This window comes from Aythya marila (genome assembly GCF_965140915.1).
Source record: "Aythya marila genome assembly, chromosome: 2".
NCBI classification, from domain to species: Eukaryota; Metazoa; Chordata; class Aves; order Anseriformes; family Anatidae; genus Aythya; species Aythya marila.
In genome coordinates, this window is record NC_139043.1 from 648,746 (window position 1) to 676,721 (window position 27,976).

Consider the following 27,976-nt stretch of genomic DNA (forward strand, 5'->3'; position numbering starts at 1 on the left):
AACCCTTGCAGTGCTTTGGGAAACCTGCCGAGCTCGCAGAGGATGTGCACAGCTACCAACTGGAGCAGGAGCCTCCCCCCAGAATCGCCGTCAGTTCAGTGCCCTCGTCCAGCACTTGAACCTCCAGCCCTGAGCCTGAGCGGTGTGCGGGGTCTGTCCCAGCCCCTGACCGCCATGCAGGCTGCAGCTGCCTCGTCTCCTGCCCCTTCTTCTGTCAGGGCTCGGCCTCCAGTCCCACCAGCAGCAGGAGAAACTGCTTGAAAACTAAACACATATGATCGCGGGAGTTAAATAACTCTGAGGCAGGATTGTTTCTGGAGGAATTACAGGAATTACAGGAAGTAGCGTTAGAGTTGCCTGCATCTCCAGGGCTGCACAGAATCGAAACCAAGCTGGGGGCTGGTGCGGGAGGAGCCGGTGCTGCCCTTGTGGCATGAGCACAGTTCTCCAGGCTGACACCGGCCATCTCCGCTGTCACTTCCTGGTGGCTGTGAGCGTCCCGCGGGGACAAGGCAAACGCCAGCGCAGGACGTGCAGGAAGGTACGGGCGGGAGGCCAGGGGCTGCGAGGCTCCGTGCCAGCGGGGAGGGCTCCGAGGGGGCCTGGGGACCTGGCGCAGGGCAGCGGGGCAGGGAAGTGGCTCTTCCCCAGTTCCCTCCTCTCTTTCCCTTCTCCCCACTCCTCGCTCCCCATGCTTGGCATGGCCCCAGCCCCAGCCCAGGGGAGCACCTGGGCACCATGCTCAGCTCCAAGCAGGGCCATGGCTGCACGAGTGTCACCACCCCGATGGTTCTTGCCACCACCTGAGGGTCCCTGCCACCCCGCTGCCTTCCCCCGTGCCTGTAATCCTGCGCAGACTGAGGCTGAGACTGAGGAAACAGACCAGCGGCTCTGTTTCACCGCAGCACCTCGCAGCTCCAGCTGTTATTTTGAATTTCTGTTCCTTGCTGCTGTCCGTGCACTGCTGTGACTGCACACGCGGCAGTGCGATCCACAGATGCCGGTTGCGCTGCTCTTGCTCTGATGTCCAGGCATGCAGGGGGGACCCAGTCTGTCCCGGTGCCACTGCAGCCTGAACCAGCTGCAGCCCACGACCTCTTCCCACAGCGGGGGCACACAGAGCCCCACAGCCTCCAGTGGCCAGCAGCGCGGTTGCAAAACCATCCCCGCTTTTAATGAAAATCCCTTCTGCTGTCAGTGATGCTCCCAGCATCTGGGTGCCTGCTGACGGAGCCCTGGGTGTCTGCTTTTGTCTCCGCAGCGTGACCGTGGCCGTCCGTCGTGTGTACATGCAGCCCGGGGTCGGCGGGGGCTTGGAGATGAGGCTGATCCTGGCCGGGAAGGCTGGTGGGGGGAAAAGCGCCACGGGGAACACCCTCCTTGGGAAGCGTGTCTTTGAGTCCAAGCTGTCCACCCAGCCAGTGACCGTGAGCTGTGCGAGTGCACATGGTCACTGGGATGGCGAGGACTTCACGGTCATTGACACGGCCGACATTTTCAACCCCGAAGGTGCAAGCAGTGAGGTGCGCCAAGAAATTATCCGGTGCATCAGGCTGTCCTCCCCGGGCCCCCACGCGCTGCTGCTGGTGACCCAGCTGGGCCGATTCACCGAGGAGGACGAGGAGGCCGCAGAGAGACTGCAGGACATCTTTGGAGCTGATGTTCTGGGGCACGCGATTGTCATATTCACCCGTGCGGAAGAGCTGGGGGAGAGATCTCTGCATGACTACGTGTCCTGTACTGACAACAAAGCTCTCCGTGAGCTGATCGAGAGGTGTGGGAACAGGTACTGCGGCTTCAACAACCGGGCAACTGGAGCCGAACGGGACCACCAGGTCATGGAGCTGATGGGGTTGGTCCGCTGCATGGTGCGGGTGAATGGGGACAGGTACTACAGCAATGAGATGTACCTGGATCCCAATTTAACAGAAGAGAAGGTGGCGTATCACATGGCGAGGTACAGAGCAGGCAGGATAAAGAGGGCGCGATTCAGCTGGAGGCCATCCCGGAGAGTTGTCCTGGCTTTTGTGCTGATTGTCCTCATCATTATTGTGATTACCCTGGGTATCCTTATTGCACAGCTGTGATGAATCCCAGCACCACAGAGCCACTGAACGCCTGGGGCTGGAGGCCCCTCTGCACCCCGCGTGTTCTGTCCCTGCCCAGGCAGGGTCCCCAGCACTGGCTGCCCAGGACCGTGTCCACTGGGTGTTGGACATCTCCAGGGATGGAGACCCCAGCACCACTCTGGGCAGCCTGTGCCAGCGCTCAGACACCCACACAGCAAAAAAAGACTTTCCTGATGTCTCAGCGGGCGTCCTTGTGCCTCCAGCGTGTGTCCATGCCCTTGTGCCCAGACTCTGGGCATCCCACCAGGCGTTCACACACACAGACGGGACCCCCAAGTCCCAGTGTAATGGAACCAACTCTCTCTTGGAAATGAAGAGGAATTGTCTATTTTTATTGAGCTTCCCTTTAATCAGTTATCATATATGTAGTAGAGGACAAAAAATATGTTTAACTTTTAACCCAGGCTCCCTTTGATCAGGAACAGAATGTTCCTTCTGGGAGAAACCAAGGAAAGTTGCCAAGAGCAAGTAGCCTGAGGTTGTGCTTCGGTGACATGTGGCCATCGATGGATAAAAGGGGTTAGGGTGCTTCATCGGGGAACACCACCAAGGACCCCCACAGAAAGGAAGGCATGCGCAGGAGGGCCTGAAAAGCAGCCATTAAGAATGATGCCACATGAGCACAAAACTCAGGTAGATTAGAATGAATTTGTATTAGATCGCTGAATAGTCATGAATTTAATGTCTCCATGTAGCCAGGAAGTTGACATTGGCTGTGCTTGATCTGTGGAAAGTGCACCGAGCTCTGAGGCCTGAATAAAAGCAATATCTCTCCTGAGTGCGTGCGAATTGGCTTATTGCACACGGGGTGAAGGATCATAGAGTCATAGAATGGTTGGGGTTGGGAGGGACCTTAAAGATCATCCAACTCCAACCCCCCTGAAACAGACAAGGCTGCCTCCCCCCAGATGAGGTTGGCCAAGGCCCATCCAGCCTGGCCTTGAACACCTCCAGGGATGGGGCATCCACAGCTTCTCTTGGCAGCCTGTGCCATTGCCTCACTACACTGACAGTGAAGCGTTTCCTCCTAATGTCTAGCCTGAAGCTATTTTCTTTTATTTTAGGACCATTCCCCCTTGTCCAGCATAATCCACATGAATAATTTTTTTTTCTCCATCCTCTTTATTAAACCCCTTTAAGCTCTGAAAGGTTCCAATGAGGTGTTCCCAGAGCCTCCTCTTCCGCAGGCTGAACATCCCCATCTCTCTCAGCCTTTCTTCATAGGAGAAAGGATCTACTTTTTCGGTCAACACGAGCACCTCATTGTCCTTGCTGAGCAATTGAACGGGTGCCCATGTCTTCCCGCACATGGAGCGCTCTGAGGCATGGATGTGGGCCCCTGATAGCCAGCAGGAATGCACAGCCCTGCCCTTGGCCCCACACTCGGTCCCTGTGCATCCATGTGTGTGGCAGGAGAGGAGGATGGCAGAGCCCCCCTTGCCATGCCAAGCCAAGCAATGCCGTGCCAGCTGCAGGAACTGAGTGGATCTCTGAGTCTAGTTGTTCCTGCCTTAGGGCTGGTGCCTGCCCCGGCTCCCTTCCCCACGGCCAATGTCCCCAAGAGTTGCCTGGGTGCCACAGGGCAGGGGACACTTGGCTTTCCTCCCCGGCCTGCAGCTCAGTGGGAGCAGCACAGCAGAGGGCAGAGCCATGCCGGCTCTCGGCCTGCCCGTGCACTGCGCTGGGCACCAGGCCTGGGGCTACTGCTGGCACATGCCCGGAGCTGGACAGGTCCCGAAGCGCAGTGCCATGAGGGCAGGACATCCAGCAGCATCGCCCTGCCAGAGCCCAGGGCCACGCTCTGTGGACGTGGGGCTGCTCCTGAGCTCTCGCTCAAAGGGCAGCTCCCTGGTCTCACGTCTGTGCTGGGTGGGTGCCGAAGCCCTGGTACAGGCTGTTGTGGTATTGATTTCAGACAACTTCACAGTAGCTGCAATGTAGGCTAGTATTAAGATGGTAAATAACAAAGTCTGCCAGGTGCAGATAGGAAAGCAGCCCCTTCCTCCCCCTCAGGGAGGAATTGCAAGTCCTGAATTCAGAACAAGGTGTGCCTGGGAGGCATTGGACCTGGCTGAGCACAAGCTTATCAGTAAACAAGGCGCGCATACTGGTTATGTACTGAGCATGAAACCAAATGGCCAAGTTAATGTACAACTCACGGATGTGAAGCATGTACCAGTTACTCACTTTGCAATTACAAATCATCATGAAAAAGTTTTCAGGTTTCGATCTTTTAAAGGGATGGCCCCTGCCAAGTTGTGTTTGGACATCACCCCAACCCCAGTCTAATTAGAGGAACTCCCCTTAAAAGGGTGCGGGAAGCAGGAACAGCAGCAGGAACCGCAGCTGCAGGTCTAACTTGTGAATAGTGACATAAACATTGAATTAGTGAAATAAACATTGTGAATAGACAAAAGGATCAAGAGCAATGTGTGCAACCTAGAAAGACCATTTAATTTATTATTAGTTTAGCAGCACAGAATGGAGTAAATGATTCTGACTATGGAAAGCTTTAGTTGAGAAAGAAATAGACCTGAGAAAGAAATAGCATGTGGCTACACTTACTGACGGGGCGAAAAGAGGCTGGAGAGCAACCCCACAGAAAGGGACCTGGGGGTTCTGGTGCACTGCAAGTTGAACGTGAGTTAAGAGTGTGCCCTGGCAGCCAGGAGGGCCAACTGCACCCTGGGGTGCATCAAGCACGGTGTTGTTCACCAGTTGAGGGAAGTGTGTGCAGTTCTTCTAGAATACTAGAAGGCAAGGGTACTTGTGAAAGCTGGGCAACATTTAAAGAGCACTTCTTCCAGGCTCAGGATCGGTGCATCCCTAAGAGTAGGAAATTGGGGAAGAGGGGCAGGAAACCTACGTGGACGAGCAAGGAGCTCGTTGACAAGATCCAAAGGAAGAGGAAGGTCTATGAAATGTGGAAAAAGGGCCTGTCCTCTTGGGAGGAGTATAGAAGTGTTGTCAGGGCCTGCAGGGACGCAACAAGGAAGGCCAAAGCCCACCTAGAGATGAAGCTTACAAAAGAGATAAAGGATAATAAGAAGTGTTTTGTTTTGTTTTGTCTTGTTTTGTTTGCTTTTGTTTTTTTTCAAGAAGGACAAGAAGGAGGATCCGGGAAACTACAGGACAGTCAGTCTCACCTCTGTCCCTGGAAAGGTGTTGGAGCAGCTTGTTCTGGATGCCATCTCCAAGCAATTGGAAGAGAAGAAGAAGAGGAGTAGTCAGCATGGATTCACCAAGGGGAAGTTGTTCTCGACCAACCTCGTTGCCTTCTATGATGGCATCACCAGCTGGGTAGATGGGGGGAGAGCGGTGGATGTCATCTACCTTGACTTTAGCAAGCCTTTCAATACTGTCTCCCATGACATCCTGATAGAAAAGCTGAGAAAGTGTGGGATAGAGGAGTGGACAGTAAGGTGGGTTGAGAACTGGCTGACCGGCCGAGCTCAGGGGGTGGTGATCGGCGGCGCAGAGTCCGGCTGGAGGCCTGTGACTAGCAGTGTTCCCCTGGGGTCTGTGCTGGGTCCGGTCTTGTTCAACATCTTCATCGACAACCTTGACAGGGGAATAGTGTCTGCTCTCAGCAAGTACGCCGATGACACAAAGCTGGGAGGAGTGGCTGACACGCCAGAAGGCTGTGCTGCCATTCAGCGAGACTTGGACAGGCTGGAGAGATGGGCAGGAAGAAACCAAATGAGGTTTAATAAGAGCAAGTGTAGAGTCATGCACCTAGGAAGGAACAACCGCGTGTATCAGTACAGGCTGGGGGACAACCTGCTGGAGAGGAGCTCTGAGGAGAAGGACCTGGGGGTCTTAGTGGACGACAGGTTGACCATGAGCCAGCAGTGTGCCCTTGTGGCTAAGAAGGTCAACGGGATCCTGGCGTGTACTAAAAGGAGTGTGGCCAGCAGGTCCAGGGAGGTGATCCTTCCCCTCTCCTCTGCCCTGGTCAGGCCTCACCTGGAGTACTGTGTCCACTTCTGGGCTCCCCAGTGCAAGAAAGACAGGGATCTCCTGGGAAGAGTCCAGCGGAGGGCCACAAAAACGGCCCTTGCTGTGGGATTGCATGGGATTCCCACCCTCGCACCCCTCTGTGCCTGCAGGAGGGGACCCTGCTCTGCCAGCGCTCAGGAAGCGTTTCCAAGTGCTCCTCTTCCTCATCGTAGCACACGAGGCTCAACGCTAGTGAGGGGAACCTTGAACTGGGAGCAGGGGGAAGGCAGGGACATTCAGCCCGGTGAGGATGGGGTGGGCAGGGATGGCGAGAAAGAGCTTTGTAATCAGCAAAACCGGCCTGAAGAGGGGCTGCCCAAAGCCTGTGCAGGCACGCAGAGGTGTGGTGTGTGCGCAGCTCCAGCCCTTTTCAGGAAATCAGCCCTAGTGCTGCTGCAGGGCAGAGGAAGCGGGGAGCTGAGCTCAGGTTACCTTTGCTTCCCCTTTCTCTGAGTTTCACTCTCTGCACTGCCCGGAGCTCAGCACATTTACGGGAAAAGCCTGTCTGGGGGACCTGCAGCCCCGGGCTCGCAGCCCCAGTGTGTTTGCAGGCGGGGCGGGCGCTCCGTGGCTCAGAGGCATCCACAGAGTGAGCAGCAAACCCCCTGCTCGCACAGCCACCTGCGGAAGGGCCCTGTGTCCTCAGCCCGTGTCCTTCCCCTCCTCTCTGCAGCCTGCACACTCCAGAGCTCTGCCAAACTGGCCTTTCCTGTAAATGCACTGAGCTCCCACCGCCCTATTCCAGGGAGAGGGACTAAAAGCACTGTGCTGACCAAATTCCAGGGTGCTGCTGCCCCAAGCACGAGCAGCGTGGAGCAGCCCCACGCCCCGAGACTGGATGGAGTTGCTAAGCCACTGCCCATCACAGTTGAGAAGTCATGGCAGTCCGGTGACCTTCCCACTAACTGGAAGAGGAGAAAGAAAACCCGCATTTCTAAAGTGGAAATAAGGAAGACCTGGTTAACCACAGGCCAGTCAGTCTCACCTCTATGCCTGCCAAGATCATGGAGCAGATCCGGCATATCATGCCTGACAAATCTGGTGGCCTCCCATGACAGGGTTGCAGCACTGATGACTGGGGAAGAGCAACTGACATCATCTACCTGGACTTGTGCTAAGCATTTGACACTGTGCCCCCACACTGGAGGGAAGGGATGCCATCCCGAGGGATCTGGACAGGCTTGAGAAGTGGGCCTGTACGGGCCTCATGAGGTTCAACGAGGCCAAGTGCAAGGTCCTTAATCTGGGCTGAGGAAATTCCAAGCGCAAATACAGGTTGGGTGGGGAGTAGATTGAGAGCAGTCCTGAGGAGAAGGACCTTTCCAAGGGATAGTTGGCTCCATTACACTGGGACTTGGGGGTCCCGTCTGTGTGTGTGAATGCCTGGTGGGGTGCCCAGAGCCAGGACACAAGAGCACGGGCACTGCCGGAGGCACAAGGACGCCCGCTGAGACATCAGGAAAGTCTTTTTTTGCTGTGCGGGTGTCTGAGCGCTGGCACAGGCTGCCCAGAGCGGTGCTGGGGTCTCCATCCCTGGAGATGTCCAACACCCAGTGGACACGGTCCTGGGCAGCCAGCGCTGGGGACCCCGCCTGGGCAGGGACAGAACACACAGGGTGCAGAGGGGCCTCCAGTAAGTACAAAAGGGGAGAGGAAGACTGCGAGCCTTCAGCATGAAAGACCCCTAGAGACCCCCAGAAGAGACCCCAGAGGAGACTGCGCATGCTCCAGTAGGAGGGACTGCACCCCGGAAGCTAATTATAATAATCTATTTTTTTAGAAGTAGTAATGAATATGTATTAGTCTAGGAGCATAAAAATCAGCTGCTTGATGTAACTGGTGTGTGTCCTGGTGGAGCGGAGACTCCCGGTGCACCCAGCGCTGTTTGCTTACCTCTATTCCTTTATATTCTTTCAATAAATCCTATTTTTTTTATTTAATCCTAATTTGAATCCTGAGCCATTTAAAACAATTTGGGGGCTCGTCCGGGATGGCTATAGTTCCTGAATTCTGATTTGATCTAGGAGAGGCGCCCCACCATTTGGTGGCTCCTGTTTGAGTCAGATCGGGACTAATGCCATCCTGAACCTAAATAAAGGTAAGCAAAGAATTTGATTTTTTTTTGAGCTCCCTTGCCGGCTGTTTTTGTGCCCGTAATTCTGCGCGCGAAGATCCGGACGAAGACGACAGGGCCGTTTGGATACCGTCTGGTTGGGTTCCGGTGTCCGGGATCGAACCGGATGAAGACGACAGTCGTTTGAATACCGTCTGGTTCGATCCCAGACGAAGACGCTTGTGGATACCGTCCGGTTGGACTCTGGACTAAGACGACTGATTCGTAAGATACCGTCCGGTTGGGTAAAGGTACGGTTGCCCGTGTTTGTGTGTGAGAGTGTAACTGAGGCTTCTAAAGTCAGCGTGGAGGTCTTTTTGTTTTCTCACCGGTTCTAATCTCCTGTCGGGGGGGGCTGCGCTGGTGAATGGAGTGATACGTGGGTGGGTGATAGGTCCTAAACCCCCTGCAAGACACTCTCACTGGGGGCAACCAAGGGCTGTGGGAATTGCCACTAGTAAAATTCCCGGATGGGTCAGATAAAATCGAAGACCAAGGACCAGAAAGGGAGCAAATTACCAGATATATGACCAAAAAGTCCATTATGAATAATGATTAGAAATTGGAACAATAGGGGCCCCAGAAAATTAAAGAGTAAATTGAAAATGATCCAGTATTTTATGATAGAATGACCAAAAGAACCCTTAAGACCCCATGTATTTTGATCCATGGAGGACGGGGTCTGTCAGGCTTTGAACATTAATAATAGAATACCCGTGGATCCGGAAAAGAGCAAACTGAAACATTGCAATTGATTAAGAATGAATATGTGCTACATTTGTGCCTGTGCTGCACTTATACCACCAGATAACAGGAGCCTCTCGGACCCTGAGAACCAGATCAAAAACAACCTCATGGTTCAGACTTTAATCAAGGGGTCTGAGATAAGGAGGACTGTTCACAAAGGGACAGGTTATGCGTATGTATAGGAATGTTCATGTATATGTAACTCTTTACTAAAGCAATTTGCCACATTAGGAGTGCATGACTTTGGTTGGACTACCTGCCCCATGCTGCATGGAACTGAGTAAACATACCTACTTTACAATCTTACTGACTGTGGAGTCAGCTTTCTGTGAGTCATTTTGGTGAGCCAGGCAGGAGACACTCTGCTCGGCTGTGGGATCGGCTGCAGCGTGGACACCCCTAGGTGCACCCTGAGTGTTTTGCTCGGAGGGGACTCCACTCTCAGCTGCTCACCGCAGGAGCAAAGATCTCCTGAAACTGCAGACAAACGGTATGTTTTCGGCTGCTGGAGGGATACTAACTGGAGTGTTAATAATTGTATGTGTTTTTATGTATGTATTTTGTGTTGTATTTTGTGTTGAAAGTATTTGTGTAAGTGTAAGGGTTTGAAACAAAGTGTTACAAGTCACTTCACGAAGAACACAGTCAGAGCAGTCAGAGACAATACTTGTTTGGTTGGTTATCATTCTATTCCTGTGGTATGAATGAGACGTGTTGGAGGCCTCCGTGTGCGATTGTGCTGTGTGAGTGAGACGCAGCGTTGCTGCAAAGCGAGTGCAGAGTTCCGATCCATGGTTCCGTACTCTCTGCAAGGGGAGTGGGCAGAGATGAACGAAGTGCTTGACAGACTGAAAAGAAGTGCTGTTTTATACAAGTTTGAGTGGTGGTGCCTAATATATGGGCCCGGTGTATCTTGTGTATCTTGTGTATCCTATTTTTGCTCTTAAATGTTTTGACTGTGACAAGAAAAAGGCAGGAGCATGATCTGACTCTACTGGTGCTTTTGGCTGTGCTTCCTGCAACATATGAGGCCCGCACAGGCCGAGACCTGGACTCACTGAGACCTGAACAGGCCGAGAAACTGGAGCGGCGCCGAGAGACCTGAGTGGCGCTGGGAGACCAGAGAAACTACGGAGGGACTACCGCTGGACGGAGAGAGCCCTGGGACGCTGCAGAGCCACGGACGGCTCTGAGAGACACAGAATAGACCTGACAGAAGCTGCAAAATGCGGGGAAATTGAAGTAGTTGCGGAACATCCGAGATCGAGTTGCTACGGGAGACCAGAGGCGTCAGTGGACACCGGCAGTCGACTCTCACCGTGAGGCGAGTCGGCGCAGAGCAGAGGGGCGGACATCAGGACCCTGCAGCCTGTCTGACGGAACCATGGAGGCAGCGGCAGCAGCTGCTGTGCTGCTTCACTCTAGCATTCTTTTTATAAAAGGTTTATCTTGCAATGCAAAAAAAGACTATTAGTCCCCAGATCGGTCTTATAACTATTACTAATGATGACTTAGCTCTATTGCAGGGCAGGAGTGCAGAGACGCAGATTACACTGCCAAATGACCACCGGCAGGCTCTTTCACAAACCTAAGGTTGCAGCTGGCACTGCCTGCAGCCATATAGCAGACGTTACACTCTCTTTCCTAACTAGTAATCATGTGTCTCATCCAGTTGTGGTGAATGGTCAGTGGCAAAAAGAAAAGGAGGATGCCACTGACACTAACAGCATGGGTAATAGGAGTAGTATAAGTGACACAGGTGACAGTGCGGGGTGCTCTGCCTGCTGCTCGCCTTCACCTGACTGTGCACTGCTGCCGACGGTGCTAGAGCAAAATGTGAAGACTGCTCAGATGGCAGTGATGAGAGTGCTTGTGTGAAGAAGATGTGTGCTGAATCTGACTTTGTGTGCAGCAGTGGTCAGTGTGTGCCAAACAGATGGCAGTGTGATGGGGATCCGGATTGTGAAGATGGGTCTGACGAAAGTGCTGAGCTGTGTCATATGAGAACAGTGTCATGGAAATGTGATGGTGAAAAAGACTGTGACAGTGGAGAAGATGAAGAGAATTGTGGCAATGTGACTTGTAGTGCAGCAGAGTTCACATGCAGTAGTGGACAATGTATTTCCAAAAGCTTTGTCTGCAATGGTCAAGGTGACTGCTCTGACCACTTGGATGAATCTTTGGAACAGTGTGGCTGCCAGCCTGCACCTCCAGTGAAGTGTTCTGTGAGTGAGATGCAGTGCGGCTCAGGTGAATGTATCTACAAGAAGTGGCGATGTGACAGAGATCCTTATTGCAAGGATGGAAGTGATGAAATTAACTGCCCTTCTTGGACCTGTGGACCAGACCAGTTCAGATGTGAAGATGGGAACTGTGTCCATGGGAGTAGGCAGTGCAGTGGTGTGAGAAACTGTCTGGATGGCACTGATGAAGCAAACTGTAACAATGTTATTCAGTGCTCTGGACCTGGCAAATTCAAGTGCAGAAGTGGAGAATGCATAGATATCAATAAAGTGTGTAACCAGCAGAGAGACTGCAAGGACTGGGGTGATGAGCCCCTGAAGGAATACAACATAAATGAATGTGACTGTCTAGCTGGGAAACTGTGGAGATAGTGATGAATGCCAAAACCCTGGTATCTGTAGTCAAATCTGTATCAACCTGAAAGGCTATCAGATGAATCCTGCTACAGGAACCTGGAAAGGGCCATACGGCAAAGCAAATTAGATAACTGTTATTTAACTTGTCAGAAGATAAAAAAGAAAGTGTTTCAACAAGCAGCCATGGGAGGGAAGAATCACTGAACCCCCGATGTGAGGGACTGTACCTTGTTTTACTGACTACTGAAACAGCTGTGAGAACTGCAGAAAGGGACCCACGCATCCAGAATAAAAGGACCAGTAACTACTGAAACTTGGAGGGTTGAGTCCGCTCCTGGGAAACTGAAACTCAAGCTAAGGAAGAACTAATATTCTGGCAACGAGACTCTGCATGAATTAAGGATGCTAAATAAAGGGACAAGCCTAAAGGGAGAAAAGGGAGAAGGCAAGACCGGGGCAGGACCCTCCACTGCGGTGTGTATGGTCTACCGAGGGAGGCAACCCCTATGGGTATTGACTGCCGAGTGAGAGGGCCTCGACCGGACTTCTCCCACACTAAGATCAGGTTGTCCCGAGAAAATAACATAAAAAAAAAAAACTCTTTTTTTAAACCTATATAAAACTGTGATTCGTTTTACAGGAGCTGGATCACCCTGACAGGCCAAACGGTAACACAAGCCTGAAGTGACCCTGAAAGCGGGCCTAACTCCTTGACTGAAGGCATTTGCCTACTATGATCCAGCTACATGAGCAGAAGACAGATCCTGGGGCTATAGGACCCCAGTATATATACTTAATAGAATAATTAGGTTATTAGCTGTAATAGAAATAGTTATAAATGATGAGAACTGCTTTGTATCAAAATTGCCTATCTTTGGATTATTTACTAGCACAAGAAGGAGAAATCTATGGAAAATTTAGCTTTAGTAATTGCTGTTTAAAGATTGATAAAAAGGGTGTTTCTTCCTAGTAGCTGATAGAATGTTATGTTCTGGTTTAGGATGAGAAGAATGTTAATAATATGCTGATGTTTTAATTGTTTTTAATTGTTACAGAGCAGTGCTTACACCAAGCCAAGGACCAAGCCAAATTCAGCTTCTCACTGTCCTGTCAGCAGGCAGGCTGGGAGGAGGGCCGGACTGCTCGGGGTTAGGTTGGGCATCGGACAGCAGGTGGTGAGCAATTGCATTGTGCATCACTTGTTTCGTACACATTATTACTAGTAGTACTATTATCATCATTATTGTTATTATTATTATTGTTATTATTTTCTTGTTTTTATCTCAACTCACAGGCTTCACTTTCCCATTTCTCTCTCCCATCCCAGAGAAGGAGGGGGGAGGTGAGAGAGCAAACACAAACCTGGAAGGATATGGAATGGGATTTATTTTCACGACTGCCTGGTGGACCATGGGTTAAAAGAGTGTTATTTTTATTGTCATGTGGTGTAATTATGTTATTGTATATACCTTGTATGATACCTTGCCTTACGTTATTAATACACCAGGTGATAAATAGTACATTTGTAATAACTTCATTAAAAAAGGAAGGGGATATGTCAATTATGATGTTTAAGAATTGGACCCTCCAAGAACGGACTGATGAAATCCAGTTATTAACAACAGAAGTGACACGAATTGTTGATATTAAAAAGAAGATAAGGGATTGTGAGGAATGTTTTAACAATTCGTGTCCATAAAGAACAATTCTGTTTGAATCCTGTCTGCCTCTGGGCCCTGCACTGGCAATTCAATTCTTGAACCACAGCTGCAGTGTGTCCCAGTCTCCCCCTCATTCTAGTCAATTTATCACTTCTTAAATTTATGAACCTGTTTGCTTTTGTTATTCCGGACTTCTATTTCTAACACTGCTATAGATGTGTCTGTGAATGGCTGGGGAAGAATGTTTTAATTACTCGTGTGTCTGGGAGTTTCAGAACAACTGATAACAACTAGTGACTGTTATGGGATACTATGTGGATCTTTGGTATCTGGTTAGGGGGGGCCGAGAGATAAAGAGGAAGGAGAAAGAAGCTGAAAGGCGGCTGGGAGACAATACTTGAAGAAGATGTTCCGTAAACTTGGGATGGTGCCCAGTAAGTACAAAGGGGGAGAGGAAGACTGCGAGCCTTCAGCATGAAAGACCCCTAGAGACCCCCAGAAGAGACCCCAGAGGAGACTGCGCATGCTCCAGTAGGAGGGACTGCACCCCGGAAGCTAATTATAATAATCTATTTTTTTAGAAGTAGTAATGAATATGTATTAGTCTAGGAGCATAAAAATCAGCTGCTTGATGTAACTGGTGTGTGTCCTGGTGGAGCGGAGACTCCCGGTGCACCCAGCGCTGTTTGCTTACCTCTATTCCTTTATATTCTTTCAATAAATCCTATTTTTTTTATTTAATCCTAATTTGAATCCTGAGCCATTTATAACACAAGGGTAATCACAATAATGATGAGGACAATCAGCCCACAAGCCAGGAGAGCTATCCTTCAGCTCCCTCTTCACTCTTCATCCCAATCTTCTCCGTCTCCCTCTTCACCCTGCCTGCTCTGTACATCGCCATGTGATACTCCACCTTCTCTCCTGTTAAATTGGGCTCCAGATACATCTCATTGCTGCAGTACCTGTCCCCATTCACCTGCACCATGCAGCGGACCATCCTCATCAGCTCTGCGACCTGCTGGTCCCGTTTGGCTCCAACTGCCCGGTTGTTGAAGCCGCAGTACCTGTTCCTGCATATCTCAATCAGGTCGCGGAGAGCTTTGTTGTGAGTACAGGACACGTAGTCGTGCAGAGATCTCTCCCCCAGCTCTTCCGCACGGGTGAATATGATGATCGTGTGCCTCAAAACATCAGCTCCAAAGATGTCCTGCAGTCTCTCTGCGGCCTCCTCGTCCTCCTGGGTGAATCGGCCCAGCTGGGTCACCAGCAGCAGCGCATGGGGGCCCGGGGAGGACAGCCTGATGCAGCGGATAATTTCTTGGCACACCTCACTGCTGTCACCTTCGGGGTTGAAAATGTCGGCCGTGTCAACGACCGTGAAGTCCTCACCGTCCCAGTGCCCCCGTGCATGACGTTGTTGTGGTGCCAGAAGCCCCTGGCCACCCCCAAGCCAACCTTGGGAGCTCGTCCTGCATGCAGGGTGTGCTGCAGGGCACCAGGAGCAGCATTCTCCAGGGCTGCTGTGTGCTCGGGGCTGCTGCACGCCTGGGGCCATGTGGGTACCGAACCCCAGGGCTGCAAAGGTGGGACGCTGGGGGACATCATCCTGTAAGAGCCCAGGGCCATGGTCGGGGGAAGCGGGGCAGCTCCATGCTGCTCATGCTTGGGGCAGCAGCAGCGCCGTGGAATTGTCTCAGGGCGTTGCCCTTAGTCCCGCTTCCTGCAATAGGGCAGTGGGAACTCAGCACATTTACGGGAAAAGCCTGTTTGCTGGACCCTCGGTGTTTGCAGTTGGGGCTGGGTGTGCCCCGCAGAGCATGCAGCAAACCGCCCCCCACAGCTCCGTGCCTCCCACCAGTGTTTCTGGGCTGTCCTTGCAGAGCCCCGCCCCGTGAACCTTGTGCCCGGCCCTGCTGCACTCAGCTCCCGCCCCCGCAGCCCCAAACTAAAAGCTGGGGCCGGGCACAGGCACCTCCTGCCCAGGGACACTGCTGCACCCGGAGCCGTGGGTAGGTTGCAGGGGCTTGGTGCTCACCGGGTTTGCTCCCCAGTGCGCTGCGCGGCTCCAGAGTCACAGCTCAGCAGCGCAGAAACCGTGCAGCAGGTCCCTGGGGGGCTGCTTCTGAACGCAGGGATCGGGAGCAGCCGGTGTTGCTCTCCTACAGGCGAATGGTGCATGGCTAAGCCTGCTGCTGGCTGGGCTGGCGCTGCAGGCTCGGCCTTCTCAAGGGCTTTGTCACAGCCTGCCAGCGCCCTTATCCCCCAAGCCCGGCGGGAAAGCCTTCACCCTGCACGTGTGTTTGCTCTCTGTCCCCCTGCAGCCTGTGACCCAGCTCTGGCATCACCCTTCCTGCACTGACACTGCGGCAGAGCACGATGGCGAGCGGCTCCTGGGAGGATCACGGTAAGGGTGCAAGGGCCGGGCACTGCCCTGCCCCAGAGCCCCCTCGCAGGGGGGATCGGTGTCCTCGTGCCACCGCAGGCACCGCAGGGACCGGGCTCTCCTGGCAGTCTCCCTGCCGGTGGGGGCTTTTGGGGACAGAGCAGGCATGTGCCAAGCAGTGCCGTGCACGTGGAGAGGGGACAGGCATCCCTGGGATGGTGTGGGTATCCCTGGGGTGTCACGGGTATCCGTGGGGAGGTAAGAGCATCCCTGGGGTGGCACAGGCAGCCCCGGGGTGGCACAGGCAGCTCTGTGCCCCTGTGCCAGGCTGTTTCCATGCATGACCCACCCCAGGCAGTGCTTTACACACTGCTGCTCTCTCACTGAGCCTTTCCCCTCACTGATGCCAGCAGGCCAGGGGACCCAGGAGCACATGGAGCTGCGCCTGGTACTCGTCGGGAAGACCGGTGCAGGGAAAAGCGCAACGGGGAACACCATCCTGGGGCGGGCGGCCTTCGAGTCGCGCCTGGCGCCACAGACGATAACACAGACGTGTGCCCAGGAGAGCTGGCTCTGGCGGGGCCATAAGGTGGTGGTCACTGACACCCCCAACATGTTTGACTCACCGGAGCACAGCACCCGGTCCTGCTACGAGCTTGCCCGCTGCCTGCTGCTGTCGGCGCCGGGGCCGCACGTGCTGGTGCTGGTGACCCAGCTGGGCCGCTTCACGCAGGAGGAGGAGGAGGCCGCCCGGCAAGTGTGGCGGGTGCTGGGGCGCGAGGCTGCGAGGCACACCATCGTCCTCTTCACCCGCAAGGAGGACCTGGGGGACGGCTCACTGCAGCGCTACGTGGCCAGCAATGCCTCCCTGCGGGCGCTGCTGCGGGCCTGCGGGGAACGGTACTGTGCCTTCAGCAACCGGGCGGCCGGCGCCGAGCGTGAAGCCCAGGTCGAGGAGCTGATGGTGCTGGTGCAGCAGGTGCTGGAGGAGAACCGGAGCACCCATTACACGAGCAAGCTCTACTCCCAGGCCACGCGGCTCCTCAGCCGCAGCGACGTGGATTTCGAAGAGAAGTGCAAGTGCCTCGCGAAGCAAGTGGAGCAGCAGCTGCAGGGAGACGGCGTCCTGGGGTTGCTCAGACGGTGTGTGCAGGGGCTGTGGTGCATGCGATACATGCGCTGTCTGTGCTGCTGCTGCTGCTTCATCGTGGCAGTTCTGTCCTCAACCTGCCACTTCATCGTGGCAGCAGTCTGGCGCATTGCGCGCTTTCTGCGGCAGGTGTTCCTTGGTGGTTAGGGGGCAGTTGTTCGGCAGTATAACCGCTTCTTGCGCTAGAAGCAAGAGTAGAACTAGAATACACTGTGCTGTACTACTTCTCTCATGTAATTGCATTGTGTTGCTTAACAACATGGCAAGCAGCCGATTCCCCCTCTAACAGCACCGCAGTCCCCATATGGGCTGTGCCTCTCGGCACAAAACTGCAGCACAAAGCTTGCGGCTGCTGAGCGGTTTCTGCTTTGTCTCCAGCTCGATGCCAGGGATGTGCCCAGGGCATTGCAGGGATGGCTGTGGACCTGGGGACACGCAGGGCCAGAGCCAGGCGGTGGCTCCCAGGAAATGCCCTCGTCCCCTGCATCGAGCCATGGGGCAGTCCTGGGTGCTGCCAGGAGAGCGCAGAGCATCCGGGCAGAGGGGAGCAGCACCCAGCAGAGGGGACCCATCCCTGAGCAGCTCTGGTGGCAGCAGGTTGAGGACAGAACTGGTCACATTCCCCTCACTGCCATGGGCTGAGATCACCTCATGTCCCCGCAGGCTGGCATGGGATTTGGGGAGCCACCTTGACCTGGCACGGGGCTGGAGGGGTGAAGGACAAGGGGCACAGGGTGATGGGCCAGATGCCAGCTGGCCCAGGAGGGACACTGAGGGACCCTGGCAGGGACACCAAGGGACCCAGCCCTTCTTCCTGCTGCCCCTCAGGTTCTGCTTCTGTTTCTCAGGGCATCGAGGCCACATGCGCAGGTTCTCGGGGATCCACGTCACCGAGGTAGGACCCAGGGCAAAGAGCATCCTAGGGGCAGGTGGGACAGGTCGGTCACACGTACGTGACAGCAGAAATAGCCCTGGTGGCAGCAGTTCTGAGCATCTGAAACCACCAGGAGCTTTGACAGGGAAGTGCCGTGACACAGGATGAGATGCCGTCCCACTGCAGGTGCCCTGACCCCAGGCTCACGTGCTGTGGAGCTGCACACAGGCACAGGCTCCATTTCTCATGCGCACCTCCCTGCCTTCAGGAACACGGGCTGCTCTGCGCTTCTCTGCAGTTTCATGCTTTGCTGTGATCGCTGACCCGTGGCGGGGAGCCCCCGGGGGGGTGGGAGCAGGGGTCGGAGCTCTCACTGCCAGCTCTGCAGGTGCCTGCGGAGCCAGGGAGCACCATGAGTGTGGGGAGAAAGAAGTATTTTTTCTCGCCATCCCAGCCCACCCCGTCCTCACCAGGCTGAATGTCCCTGCCTTCCCCCTGCTCCCAGTTCAAGGTTCCCCTCACCAGCATTGAGGCTTCTGTGCTACGATGAGGAAGAGGAGCACTTGGAAACGCTTCCTGAGCTCTGGCAGAGCAGGGTCCCCTCCTGCAGGCACAGAGGGGTGCGAGGGTGGGAGTCCCGTGCAATCCCACAGCAATGGCCATGGCTCAGGGATGGGAACCGCACCGTGGAAGCACCTGGTGTCCCCTGCATGGTCGCAGCCCCCATCCAGTAGGGTGAGGGAGGGGATTGTCCCCCTGTGTCCCGCTCTCGTGAGACCCCCCCAGGCACTGTCTTCACTATGGGGCCCCAGCACCGGGACGTGGAGCTGCTGGGGAGAGTTCAGAGGAGGCCACGGGGATGCTTGGATGCTGGAGCAGCTCTGCTGTGAGGAGAGGCCGAGGGGTTGGGGTTGCTCAGCCTGGAGAGAAGAGACCTCACAGCGGCCTTCAGGGCCTGCAGGGGGTGCAGGAGGGCTGGGGAGGCACTCTTGGGCGGGAGGGTGTAGGGATAGGATAGCCCTGAGCGGTGTGCAGGGTCCGTCCCAGCCCCTGACTGTGATGCAGGTGGCAGCTGCCTCATCTCCTGCCCCTGCTCCAGCTCTGGGTGCTCCCTGGAGTGATTGCACCAAGAGAAACTGGTTCAAAATTAAACACTGAAACCTAAATTTTGAGGTCCAACCCAAACCGTTGTAGGATTCACTCTGTGATTCATCTGGCCAGAAGTGCCATGCTGCCAGGTGCATTCTGTGTTTCATGCCTGGACACTGGTGTTCTGTTTCGGGTCAGGATGGCGGTACATACACGAACACAGAGCCCTCTACCTCCTCCACCAGGTTTTCTGATTACTTCTTTTCTGGTAGGGCTTACATGAATTGTGGTGATCTCCCCACCTGGGGATGTTTTTGCAGCATCGTCTGGTTACGATGGAGGGGGTGGAAATGTCTGCACCATAGGAATATCAAAAGGGTGAAAAAGTTCTCTGACCTGCCTTAAAGTTTCTAGGAAGAAATTGACTCATTTAAGTTACAATCAAGCTTTTAAATATATTTCCCCCTAAGCGTGCCATATGAACCTTTTACATACTTTCTGATTACTGAAGCCATTCTTAATTTTATGCTTGTTTTGTGGACAGAACAGTCTTCTTTGGGGTGTTAAAATGTAGTACCTGTCTGAGCTTTTTGTTTTAGCTGTGGTTTGATCTTCATGCCGGTTCTGTTGTGGGATTTCCCAGCTGACACGGGTTCTAGTTGTTTCATTGCACATCTGTTTCTTACCGTGATGCCGAGCCCCGGAGGCTCAAACGGAGGCTGGTTGGTGCGACCCAGGGCTCGGCAGGGCACGAGCATCTCTCAGCTCAAATGAAGGGCACGGGTACCCATGGGTCTGGGTGGATCGTCTGCCTGGGCTGGGGCTGCCATGTGTGGTTAGGTGATAAAGCATCGTTCTCGTGCTGGCAAGGAACAGAAAGCAGAGAACTGAGGACACTGTCAGGGGCAAGACGTGAACTGTATTGCACCTGGCCCGAGCACTGTGACCTGAGGAGGTAAGAGGCAAGCACAGCAGCCGCTGCTGGAGCCATGCGAAGTGAGCGGTCTGTGCACCAGGTGGCTCTGAAGGGTCTCGGCATTTGGGGGTACTTTAGGAACTGCTAAGCCTGAGCTAGCTGGCAGGGAGGCAGAGGAAAGACAGCCGAGAATTGGTGTGGCTTTGCTTTGGATGGGGTAATTCCTCCAGTAATGACTGAATTATTTAGTGACGTGATTTTAGTTTACTTTGAGTAGTGTATAGTCTGTGCTTAGTTTTGGAGCAGTTTATCTTGCTGAAATCACTCGAGGCAGAGTCCAGAGCTGAAACAGGGGCAGGAGATGTGACAGCTGGAACCCATGGCACGATCAGTGGCTGGGACGGACCCCGCACACCGCTCGGGGCTGGGACAGACCCCACACACCGCTCAGGCTCAGGGCTGGAGGTTCAGGTGCCGGACGAGGGCACTGAACTGACGGTGATTCTGGGGGCAGGCTCCTGCTCCAGCTGGAGGCCATGCACGTCCTCTGCGAGCTCGGCAGGTTTCCCAAAGCACTGCAAGGGTTGCCAGTGACCGAGCTGAGTTCCCCTGCCAGCTCCTCGTTCCCCAAGGTGTCAGGACCCCCTTCCAAGGTGGCCACAAGCAGCTGAGGAGGAGCAGCCCTTGCCCGGGCTGTCCCCATCTGCCACCATGGTGCAGCGAGGCCCAGCCACGTTCTCCTGCCCCTGCGGCCCCTGCTCCTGGGCTGCGCAGGGCTGGCAGAAATGTGCCCTGCCCCTGGCACGGGGTGCGGGGCTGCCAAACGCTGCTCCCTGCCTCACGGGGTGCGCAGCCATCTTGTGGGTGCGTGCGTGCGTTTACCCTCGGCTATACAACCACTTCCTGCATGCACACACAGCAGGCAGCACGCACACGCCAAGTGTGTTAGCGACCCGACGGCCTGGTGACCATCATCGGCCTTGTAACCGCTGTGGGGGGGAGCATGGGAGACTTTGGCAAACCTCGCTCAAAATCCCTTATTCTTTTTTCAGGCTTTCCATCGGAGTGGGCTCAAATTTGGCAGACGCTAAGAAGGAAGGTGAGCTCCTTACCCACTGCATGCAGGCAGCCAGAGCCTGGCCGAGCTTAGAGTCCCATGGTCACAGAGCCACAGAGTGGCTGCCCCCAGCCCCATCCAGCCTGGCCTTGGGCACTGCCAGGGATGGGGCACCCACAGATCCTGGGGGCAGGCTGCACCAGTCCTCACTACCCTCATAGTAAAGAATTTCTGCCTCGGATCTAACCCAAAACCACCCTCTTCTACCTTAAAGCCGTCACCCCGTGTCCTATCCCCACACCCCCTGCCCAAGAGTCCCTCCCAGCCCTCCTGCAGCCCCTGCAGGCACTGAGGGCCGCTGCGGGGTCTCCCCACAGCAGAATTTCACAGAATTTCTAGGTTGGAAGAGACCTCAAGATCATCGAGTCCAACCTCTGACCTAACACTAACGGTCCCCACTAAACCATATCCCTAAGCTCTACATCTAAACGTCTTTTAAAGACTTCCAGGGATGGTGACTCCACCACTTCCCTGGGCAGCCCGTTCCAATGTGGAACAACCCTTTCGGTAAAGAAGTTCTTCCTAACATCCAACCTAAAACTCCCCTGGTGCAAACAGCCTTCTCCTTTAGCAGCCTCCTCATTCAGTCAGCTGGGTGCAGTGCTTCTGAGGGTGAGGCTGGGTTTGCGTCCTCGTGCAGCCTCACGCACGCTTGTGCACGCGGTGCACGGGCCCTCTTGGGAGGCCATGGGCTCAAGGATTTCCCGAGGCTGCCTCTCCTCTTCCCACTCCTTAGGCTGTGCTGTGCCAGGCTCAGGGCAGACGGGGCAGCAGCCGTTGGTTACAGCCAGAGGCACAGCGCAGGGTGCAAAGTCCTGCCCCAAAACCTTGCTATCTGTGTGCCTGAGCCAGCTCTGGCCCTGCTGGGGCCGTGCAGGGCAGGCCGAGGGCCTGGGGTGATCCAGCACAGAATCCAGTGGGTGTTTTTTGCTCAGCACGTGACTTCTTGTAAAGGGAGTGCTTCAGCCCGGCTGTTTGAGTACTCTGTGCATTCCTGGGCTGCTGGGGAGCTGCCGTATGCACTTCTAATTTCTCTTTCTGCCTTTGGAAGAGGTCTGGGTGCTGGCCCTCTGAGGCAGCCTGATCCAGACTCCCTTGGGGTCCCTTGTGTTGCTCCTGATGGTCCCTGGGGACCGCTGCTGGGGCCGTGTGGCCATGGGCTGCCCACATCGTGTTGTCAAGGCCTGGAGGAGAAGCCGGAGCTAGTCTTGGGGCTAGGGGGGCACACCGACAGCTGTCTGACACCGAGCCCAGACGAGCTGCTCCCGGCTCTGCGCAGGCTCACTCTTACTGGAGGCGAGCTGTGCTGGCTGCCTGTGAGCATGCAGCATGGGGCGAGAAACCGCCCCTCTGCCAGCTTCTGTCCTTCCTTGGCTGCTTTTGGTCCATTTTCCAGAAGGTCTTTTAGTCAGGGCAGCCTTTGTCTGAGTCTACGTTCCTCCTGGAGCACAAACTTTCCTCCTGTGCGAGAACCAAGCAGAAGGGCAGGGCTGGCGGGGCCAAGCAAGCCCTGCTTTGGCTGCTGGGACATGGCTTCAGCCCCTGCCCTGTCCCATCCCCTCTTGTGCACAGCAGCGTCTCAGTGTGAGAATTAAAGTTGTGTTTTTGCAGTAAAAACCCTTTCCTTCTCGCCCCTGGGAGCATGGCGTGCAAGGGGTGTCCTGGCACCACAGGACCGTGGGGTTCAGACGCATGTCGCTGGTTGTTCCCCCAGGACACAGGCTGAACATCCTGCTTGTGGGCAAAACTGGAAGTGGGAAGAGTGAGACAGGGAACACCATCCTTGGGAAGGAAGCATTTAAAACTATTGTGTCAGCAGATTCAGTGACCAAAAGCTACAGTGCAGACACTGCCTCATTCCGTGGAAGAGAAATTGCCGTTATTGACACTCCTGGCCTTTTTGACACCCAGAGAACCAATAAGGAAACAGCTGAACTGATTGGAAATGCTCTTCGTCACTTCTGTGGAGGGGTGCATGCTATCATCCTGGTGATGCAACTGGCCTGCATCAGTAAAGAAGAGGTGGAAGTGGCTGAGTGGGTGACAAAGATTTTCCATACTAAAGCACAGAAGTACATGATCCTGTTATTCACCCGAGCAGAACAATTTGGGAGTCCAGATGAGATCCATGGTTTTGTGAAAAGTAACACACACCTCAGTGGGATTGCAGACAAATGTGGAAATAGGTACATTGCTTTCAGCAACATAGCAACAGGACAGACAAAGGAACAGCAGGTTGCAGACCTCATTAAAATGATTGATGCGATGGTAAAGAAGAACAAAGATGCTCCGTGTTACACGCGAGAAATGCTGGAGGAACATACACGGCCGGCTTTTGGAAAGTATTGTACTATACACTAGCCAACAAGGCTTTGGTCAGACGGGCGATGTTTCCTCTCTTGTGCCTTTCCTGCTGCGCTCTGAAGATCACTCTCTCCTTCCGCTCTTGATGATTCCTATTATCCTGTCTGTAATCTACCTTTTCCCTTGGCCCGTGCCATTGCTGTCCTGACAGGCTGCAAGAGTGCAATGGGTGTCTGGCCACGTGTAATTCTCCTCTGCTGCTCTGTCTCTGCATTGCTCTGTCACCACCCGTTGTGCTGGCAAGCCGGAGACCTTGGCTGGGTGGCAGAGAGCTGCACTGCCCTGCTGCAGCACCACTGCGCTGACTCTCTCCTCCCTGGTCTGAAGACACGGCAAGCTGAAAGCAACGGGAACATCAGGGCTGTGAGATGTGCCCCCTCAGAGCAGAGGTCAGCCTGGAGCACTGCTTCCGAGATCAAAGCCTCTTGTCCTCCCCGTGGCAGCCAGGGCTCTAGGAACTTCTCCGGGCTTCGGGAGGGTTTGTGGTGCCAGCCTTGGTCCCTCTGCAGTGGGATGCTGCTGGTGTCGCTGGCTGTGCTGCCCCTGCCTTCGCTGGGCAATGCGAGTAATTGTATGTGATCGCTGGGTCTACAGAAGCTCATCTAATAAATGCTAATCTGATGCTCATCTAATAAATGCTAATAAATGCCCATAAATGCTGAGCCTTGCTGTGTGGAGAGGCGCCCTTCAGTGCACTGTGACCCGCAGTGCTGAAACAGCCGTTTGAGAGGGTGGAGAATGGTCCAGGTGCATTCAGGATCAGGCCCAAGCTGCAGCTCCCCCCAGGCTGGTGTTTGGTGGTGGCCATGAGCTGTGCAAGGGCGCGAGGTCTCACTGCTTGCCAGGCGAGTGTAGCAGGCAGGGGAAGCTCTGTGGCCATACCTGAGCGTGGGGCTGGGGAAGTGCTCGGGGGGGCTGCCTGACTCACCCCAGGTTCTTCTCCCACCCAGAAAGGCTGCGGGAAGCAGCCTAGGAGGAGGGAGGAATCCCAGAACGCCAGGCTGACTTCTTCCTCAAGCGATCACAGCAACAGAAACTGCTTCAGAGCTAAACACAGACCGTGCATCTCTGCAATTAAATAACTCTGAGGTTGAATTGTTACTGGAGGAAATAACACAGTTAGTGTAATAGCTGCGTTGTAGGTAGCGCTGTATGGGTATCCGTGTGTGTAAATGTACCAATGACCTCCAGTGGCATAAGCAGTATCATTGCTATCCTAAAACCATCCCAGCGTGTCCTGAAGGCATCCAGTGCTGGCTCCTGGCTGTCCCCATGCCTTGCATGACAAGAGGAATCACAGAATCCCAGAACCATCTAGACTGGAAGAGCCCTCCAGGATCACCCAGTCCATCCTCTGATCTACCAGTAACCAGTCCTCCACTAACCCATATCACTGAGCTCTACATCTAAACGTCTTTTAAACACCTCCAGGGATGGTGACTCCACCACTTCCCTGGGCAGCCCATCCCAATGCCTCACAACCCTCTCGGTAAAGAAGTTCTTCCTAATAGCCAACCTAAAGCACCCCTGGTACAACTTTAGCCTGTTCCCCCTCATCCTGTCACCAGGTAGATGGGAGAACAGACCAACCCCATCTCGCTACAGCCTCCTTTAAGGAACCTGTAGAGAGCGATAAGGTTGCCCCTGAGCCTCCTCTTCTCCAGGCTGAGCAACCCCAGCTCCCTCAGCTGCTCCTCAAAGGGAAGGGGCAGAAGAAGTGTGTTGGAGGGGTTGGGGGCTGTGTGCCACAAACTGCTGGAGACTAGGTTGGAAGAGACCTCAAGATCATCGAGTCCAACCTCTTACCTAACACTAACAGTCCCCACTAACCCATATCCCTAAGCTCTACATCTAAACGTCTTTTAAAGACCTCCAGGGATGGTGACTCCACCACTTCCCTGGGCAGCCTGTTCCAATGTCTAACAACCCTTTCGGTAGAGAAGTTCTTCTTAAGATCCAACCTAAAACTCCCCGGGCACAACTTAAGCCCATTCCCCCCTTGTCCTGTCACCAGGCACGTGGGAGAACAGACCAAAAATGTCAAACTCTTGTTAAACTTCATATTGTTGAATGGCAATGACAATGATCTAGCTGACACCAGCTAGTTCTCAGAGTACTCTGGGACGAATCCCATCAGGCCCCATTGGCTTGTATGCATCCAGGTGGGGCAGCCAGTCTGCACAGGTTCAGGGTTAACTGGGAGTTTGTCATGCTGGCTCTCGCCATCCCCCAGCTGTGGGTAGCTGGGGCCTCAGAGCCCATCATTGGTGTTCAAGACAGAGGCAGAGGTGAAAAATGCGTTAAACGTCTCTGCTTTGTCTGTGTCCCTCATTGTGAGGCGACCGTGCTCATCATCTATCAGACCAAAGTTTGCTCTGCTCCTCCTTTTCCCATTAATCTACTTCAAAAAGCCTTTTTTATTGTCCCCCATGCTGCTGGGCAGCTTCAACTCTAATGCAGCCTGCGCAGAGCCGGGAGCAGCTCGTCTGGGCTCGGTGTCAGACAGCTGTCGGTGTGCCCCCCTAGCCCCAAGACTAGCTCCAGCTTCCCCGCCAGGCCTCGACACCACAGTGTGGGCAGCCCACAGCCCCAAGGCCCCAGCAGCGGTCCCCGGGGACCATCAGGAGCAGCATGAAAGCAGAAAGAGAAAGCAGAAGTGCATGCCGAAGACCCCAGCAGCCCAGAAATTCACAGAGTGCTCAAACGGCCAGGCTGAAGCACTCCGTTTACAAAAGTCACGTGCTGAGCAAAAAACACCCACTGGATTCTGTGCTGGATCACCCCAGGCCCTTGGCCTGCCCTGCACGGCCCCAGCAGGGCCAGAGCTGGCTCAGGCACACAGATAGCGAGGTTTTGGGGCAGACTTTTTTCATTTTTAATGAAAATTCCTTCTGCTGTCAGTGATGCTCCCAGCATCTGGGTGCCTGCTGACGGAGCCCTGCGTGTCTGCTTTTGTCTCCGCAGTGTGACCGTGGCCGTCCGTCGTGTGTACATGCAGCCCGGGGTCGGCGGGGGCTTGGAGATGAGGCTGATCCTGGCCGGGAAGGCTGGTGGGGGGAAAAGCGCCATGGGGAACACCCTCCTTGGGAAGCGTGTCTTTGAGTCCAAGCTGTCCACCCAGCCAGTGACCGTGAGCTGTGCGAGTGCACAGGGTCACTGGGATGGCGAGGACTTCACGGTGGTTGACACGGCCGACATTTTCAACCCTGGAGGTGACAGCAGTGAGGTGCGCCAAGAAATTATCCGCTGCATCAGGCTGTCCTCCCCGGGCCCCCACGCGCTGCTGCTGGTGACCCAGCTGGGCCGATTCACCCAGGAGGACGAGGAGGCTGCAGAGAGACTGCAGGACATCTTTGGAGCTGATGTTCTGGGGCACACGATTGTCATATTTACCCGTGCGGAAGAGCTTGTGCGTGGGTCACTGCAAGATTATGTGAAGTATTCCAAAAACAGGGCTCTCCGCGAGCTGATCGAGAGGTGCGGGAACAGGTACTGTGGCTTTAACAACCGGGCAGTTGGAGCTGAAAGGGACAGACAGGTCGCGGAGCTGATGGGGTTGGTCCGCTGCATGGTGCGGGTGAATGGGGACAGGTACTACAGCAATGAGATGTACCTGGATCCCATTTTAACAGAAGAGAAGGTGGAGTATCACATGGCGATGTACAGAGCAGGCAGGAAAAGTATTGGGTTTTTCAATCTGTCTTACAGGAGACCTATTGTGATTTGTGGGATGATTCTCCTTGCCATTGCGGTGGTTGTCATTATTTTTCTTATTTGGTGGAAGCGATGAATCCCAGCACCACAGAGCCACTGAACGCCTGGGGCTGGAGGCACCTCTGGACACCGCTCCAGCTGTCCAGGACCGTGTCCACTAGGTGTTGGACATCTCCAGGGATGGAGACCCCAGCACCGCTCTGGGCAGCCTGTGCCAGCGCTCAGACACCCACACAGCAAAAAAAGACTTTCCTGATGTCTCAGCGGGCGTCCTTGTGCCTCCAGCGTGTGTCCATGCCCTTGTGCCCAGACTCTGGGCATCCCACCAGGCGTTCACACACACAGACGGAACCCCCGAACCCCCTTCCCCAGGCTGAGCAGCCCCAGCTCCCAGCCTCTGCCCGTCTTGCAGATGACTCCTTGTCCTGGTGCAATGGAACCAGCTATCCCTTGGAAAAGAAGAGGAATTGTCTATTTTTATTGAGCTTCCCTTTAATCAGTTATCATATATGCAGTACAGGACAAAAAATATGTTTACCTTTTAACTTAGGCTCCCTTTCATCAGGGACAGAATGCTCCTTCTGGGAGAAACAAAGGAAAGTTGCCAATAGCAAGTAGCCTGAGGTTGTGCTTAGGTGACATGATGATTTTGAGAAACAAGGTTGTATTTTTGCAATAGAAGTTGCTTTTGCAGTGGAATATCCACTAACATTGCATATTGAAATGTGATTGTGCAGCCATGACAGCAGCATAGCACTAGTTAAGCAGATAAAGGGGAAGGTCCCACTGTCCCAACATAAGAAGCATAGCTAAGAAAAATGGGAGGAGTAGTGCAAAATAAGTAAAAACAAGAGTCACAGGCCCTCTAATCACAGAGAAGAAGGAAAAAAAAAAAAAAAAAAAAAGGAAAAAAGGAAAAGGAGAAATTAATGGCTGGTCAAATAAAATTGTACCTATATGGTATAGAAGTGCGTCAAGTAAGCTGTGAACCTGTAGTACTCAACCAGTGAGGAAACAGAGAGAAAACAGGTGTTGGGTAATAGGGGATTCAGGGTTATTGTAAACTTGTGCTGTGCGCTGCTGCTTGCAGGATGTGAGAAACTAAGTTGTGCTTTTG

The 27,976-nt window shown here is 54.1% G+C and overlaps 3 protein-coding genes across 4 annotated transcripts; all 3 read left to right on the forward strand.

The window, feature by feature from the left end:
- The first annotated feature begins 347 nt into the window (after nucleotides 1-347).
- LOC309874345 (GTPase IMAP family member 1-like) lies at nucleotides 348-27,976 on the forward strand. Of its 2 annotated transcripts, none has more exons than XM_082752418.1 (2): nucleotides 348-541; nucleotides 26,110-27,976. In XM_082752418.1, exon 2 carries the CDS (start codon nucleotides 26,138-26,140, stop codon nucleotides 26,933-26,935), a length of 798 nt encoding a protein of 265 aa, XP_082608544.1. In that variant the 5' UTR covers nucleotides 348-541; nucleotides 26,110-26,137; the 3' UTR covers nucleotides 26,936-27,976. The 2 variants fall into 2 exon arrangements, with proteins under 2 accessions (XP_082608544.1, XP_082608543.1); XM_082752417.1 differs by lacking the exon at nucleotides 26,110-27,976 and adding an exon at nucleotides 1,262-2,327.
- Nucleotides 15,279-16,932, forward strand: LOC309875199 (GTPase IMAP family member 1-like; the record flags this gene model as incomplete). The annotated part of the gene is made up of 2 exons (XM_082754344.1): nucleotides 15,279-15,656; nucleotides 16,049-16,932. The coding sequence occupies exons 1-2, from the start codon at nucleotides 15,629-15,631 to the stop codon at nucleotides 16,930-16,932; spliced, it is 912 nt and encodes a 303-aa protein (XP_082610470.1). The 5' UTR covers nucleotides 15,279-15,628.
- On the forward strand, nucleotides 17,648-23,232 carry LOC309875200 (GTPase IMAP family member 4-like; the record flags this gene model as incomplete). Its single annotated transcript, XM_082754345.1, is given in 3 exon segments — nucleotides 17,648-17,680; nucleotides 22,455-22,490; nucleotides 22,492-23,232. Coding segments are annotated over 3 exon segments (720 nt in total). The 3' UTR covers nucleotides 23,143-23,232.

Bases quoted from the DNA above. Each gene is read 5' to 3' on its own strand.
- LOC309874345 (XM_082752418.1), top strand. From the start codon at position 26,138: ATGCAGCCCGGGGTCGGCGGGGGCTTGGAGATGAGGCTGATCCTGGCC.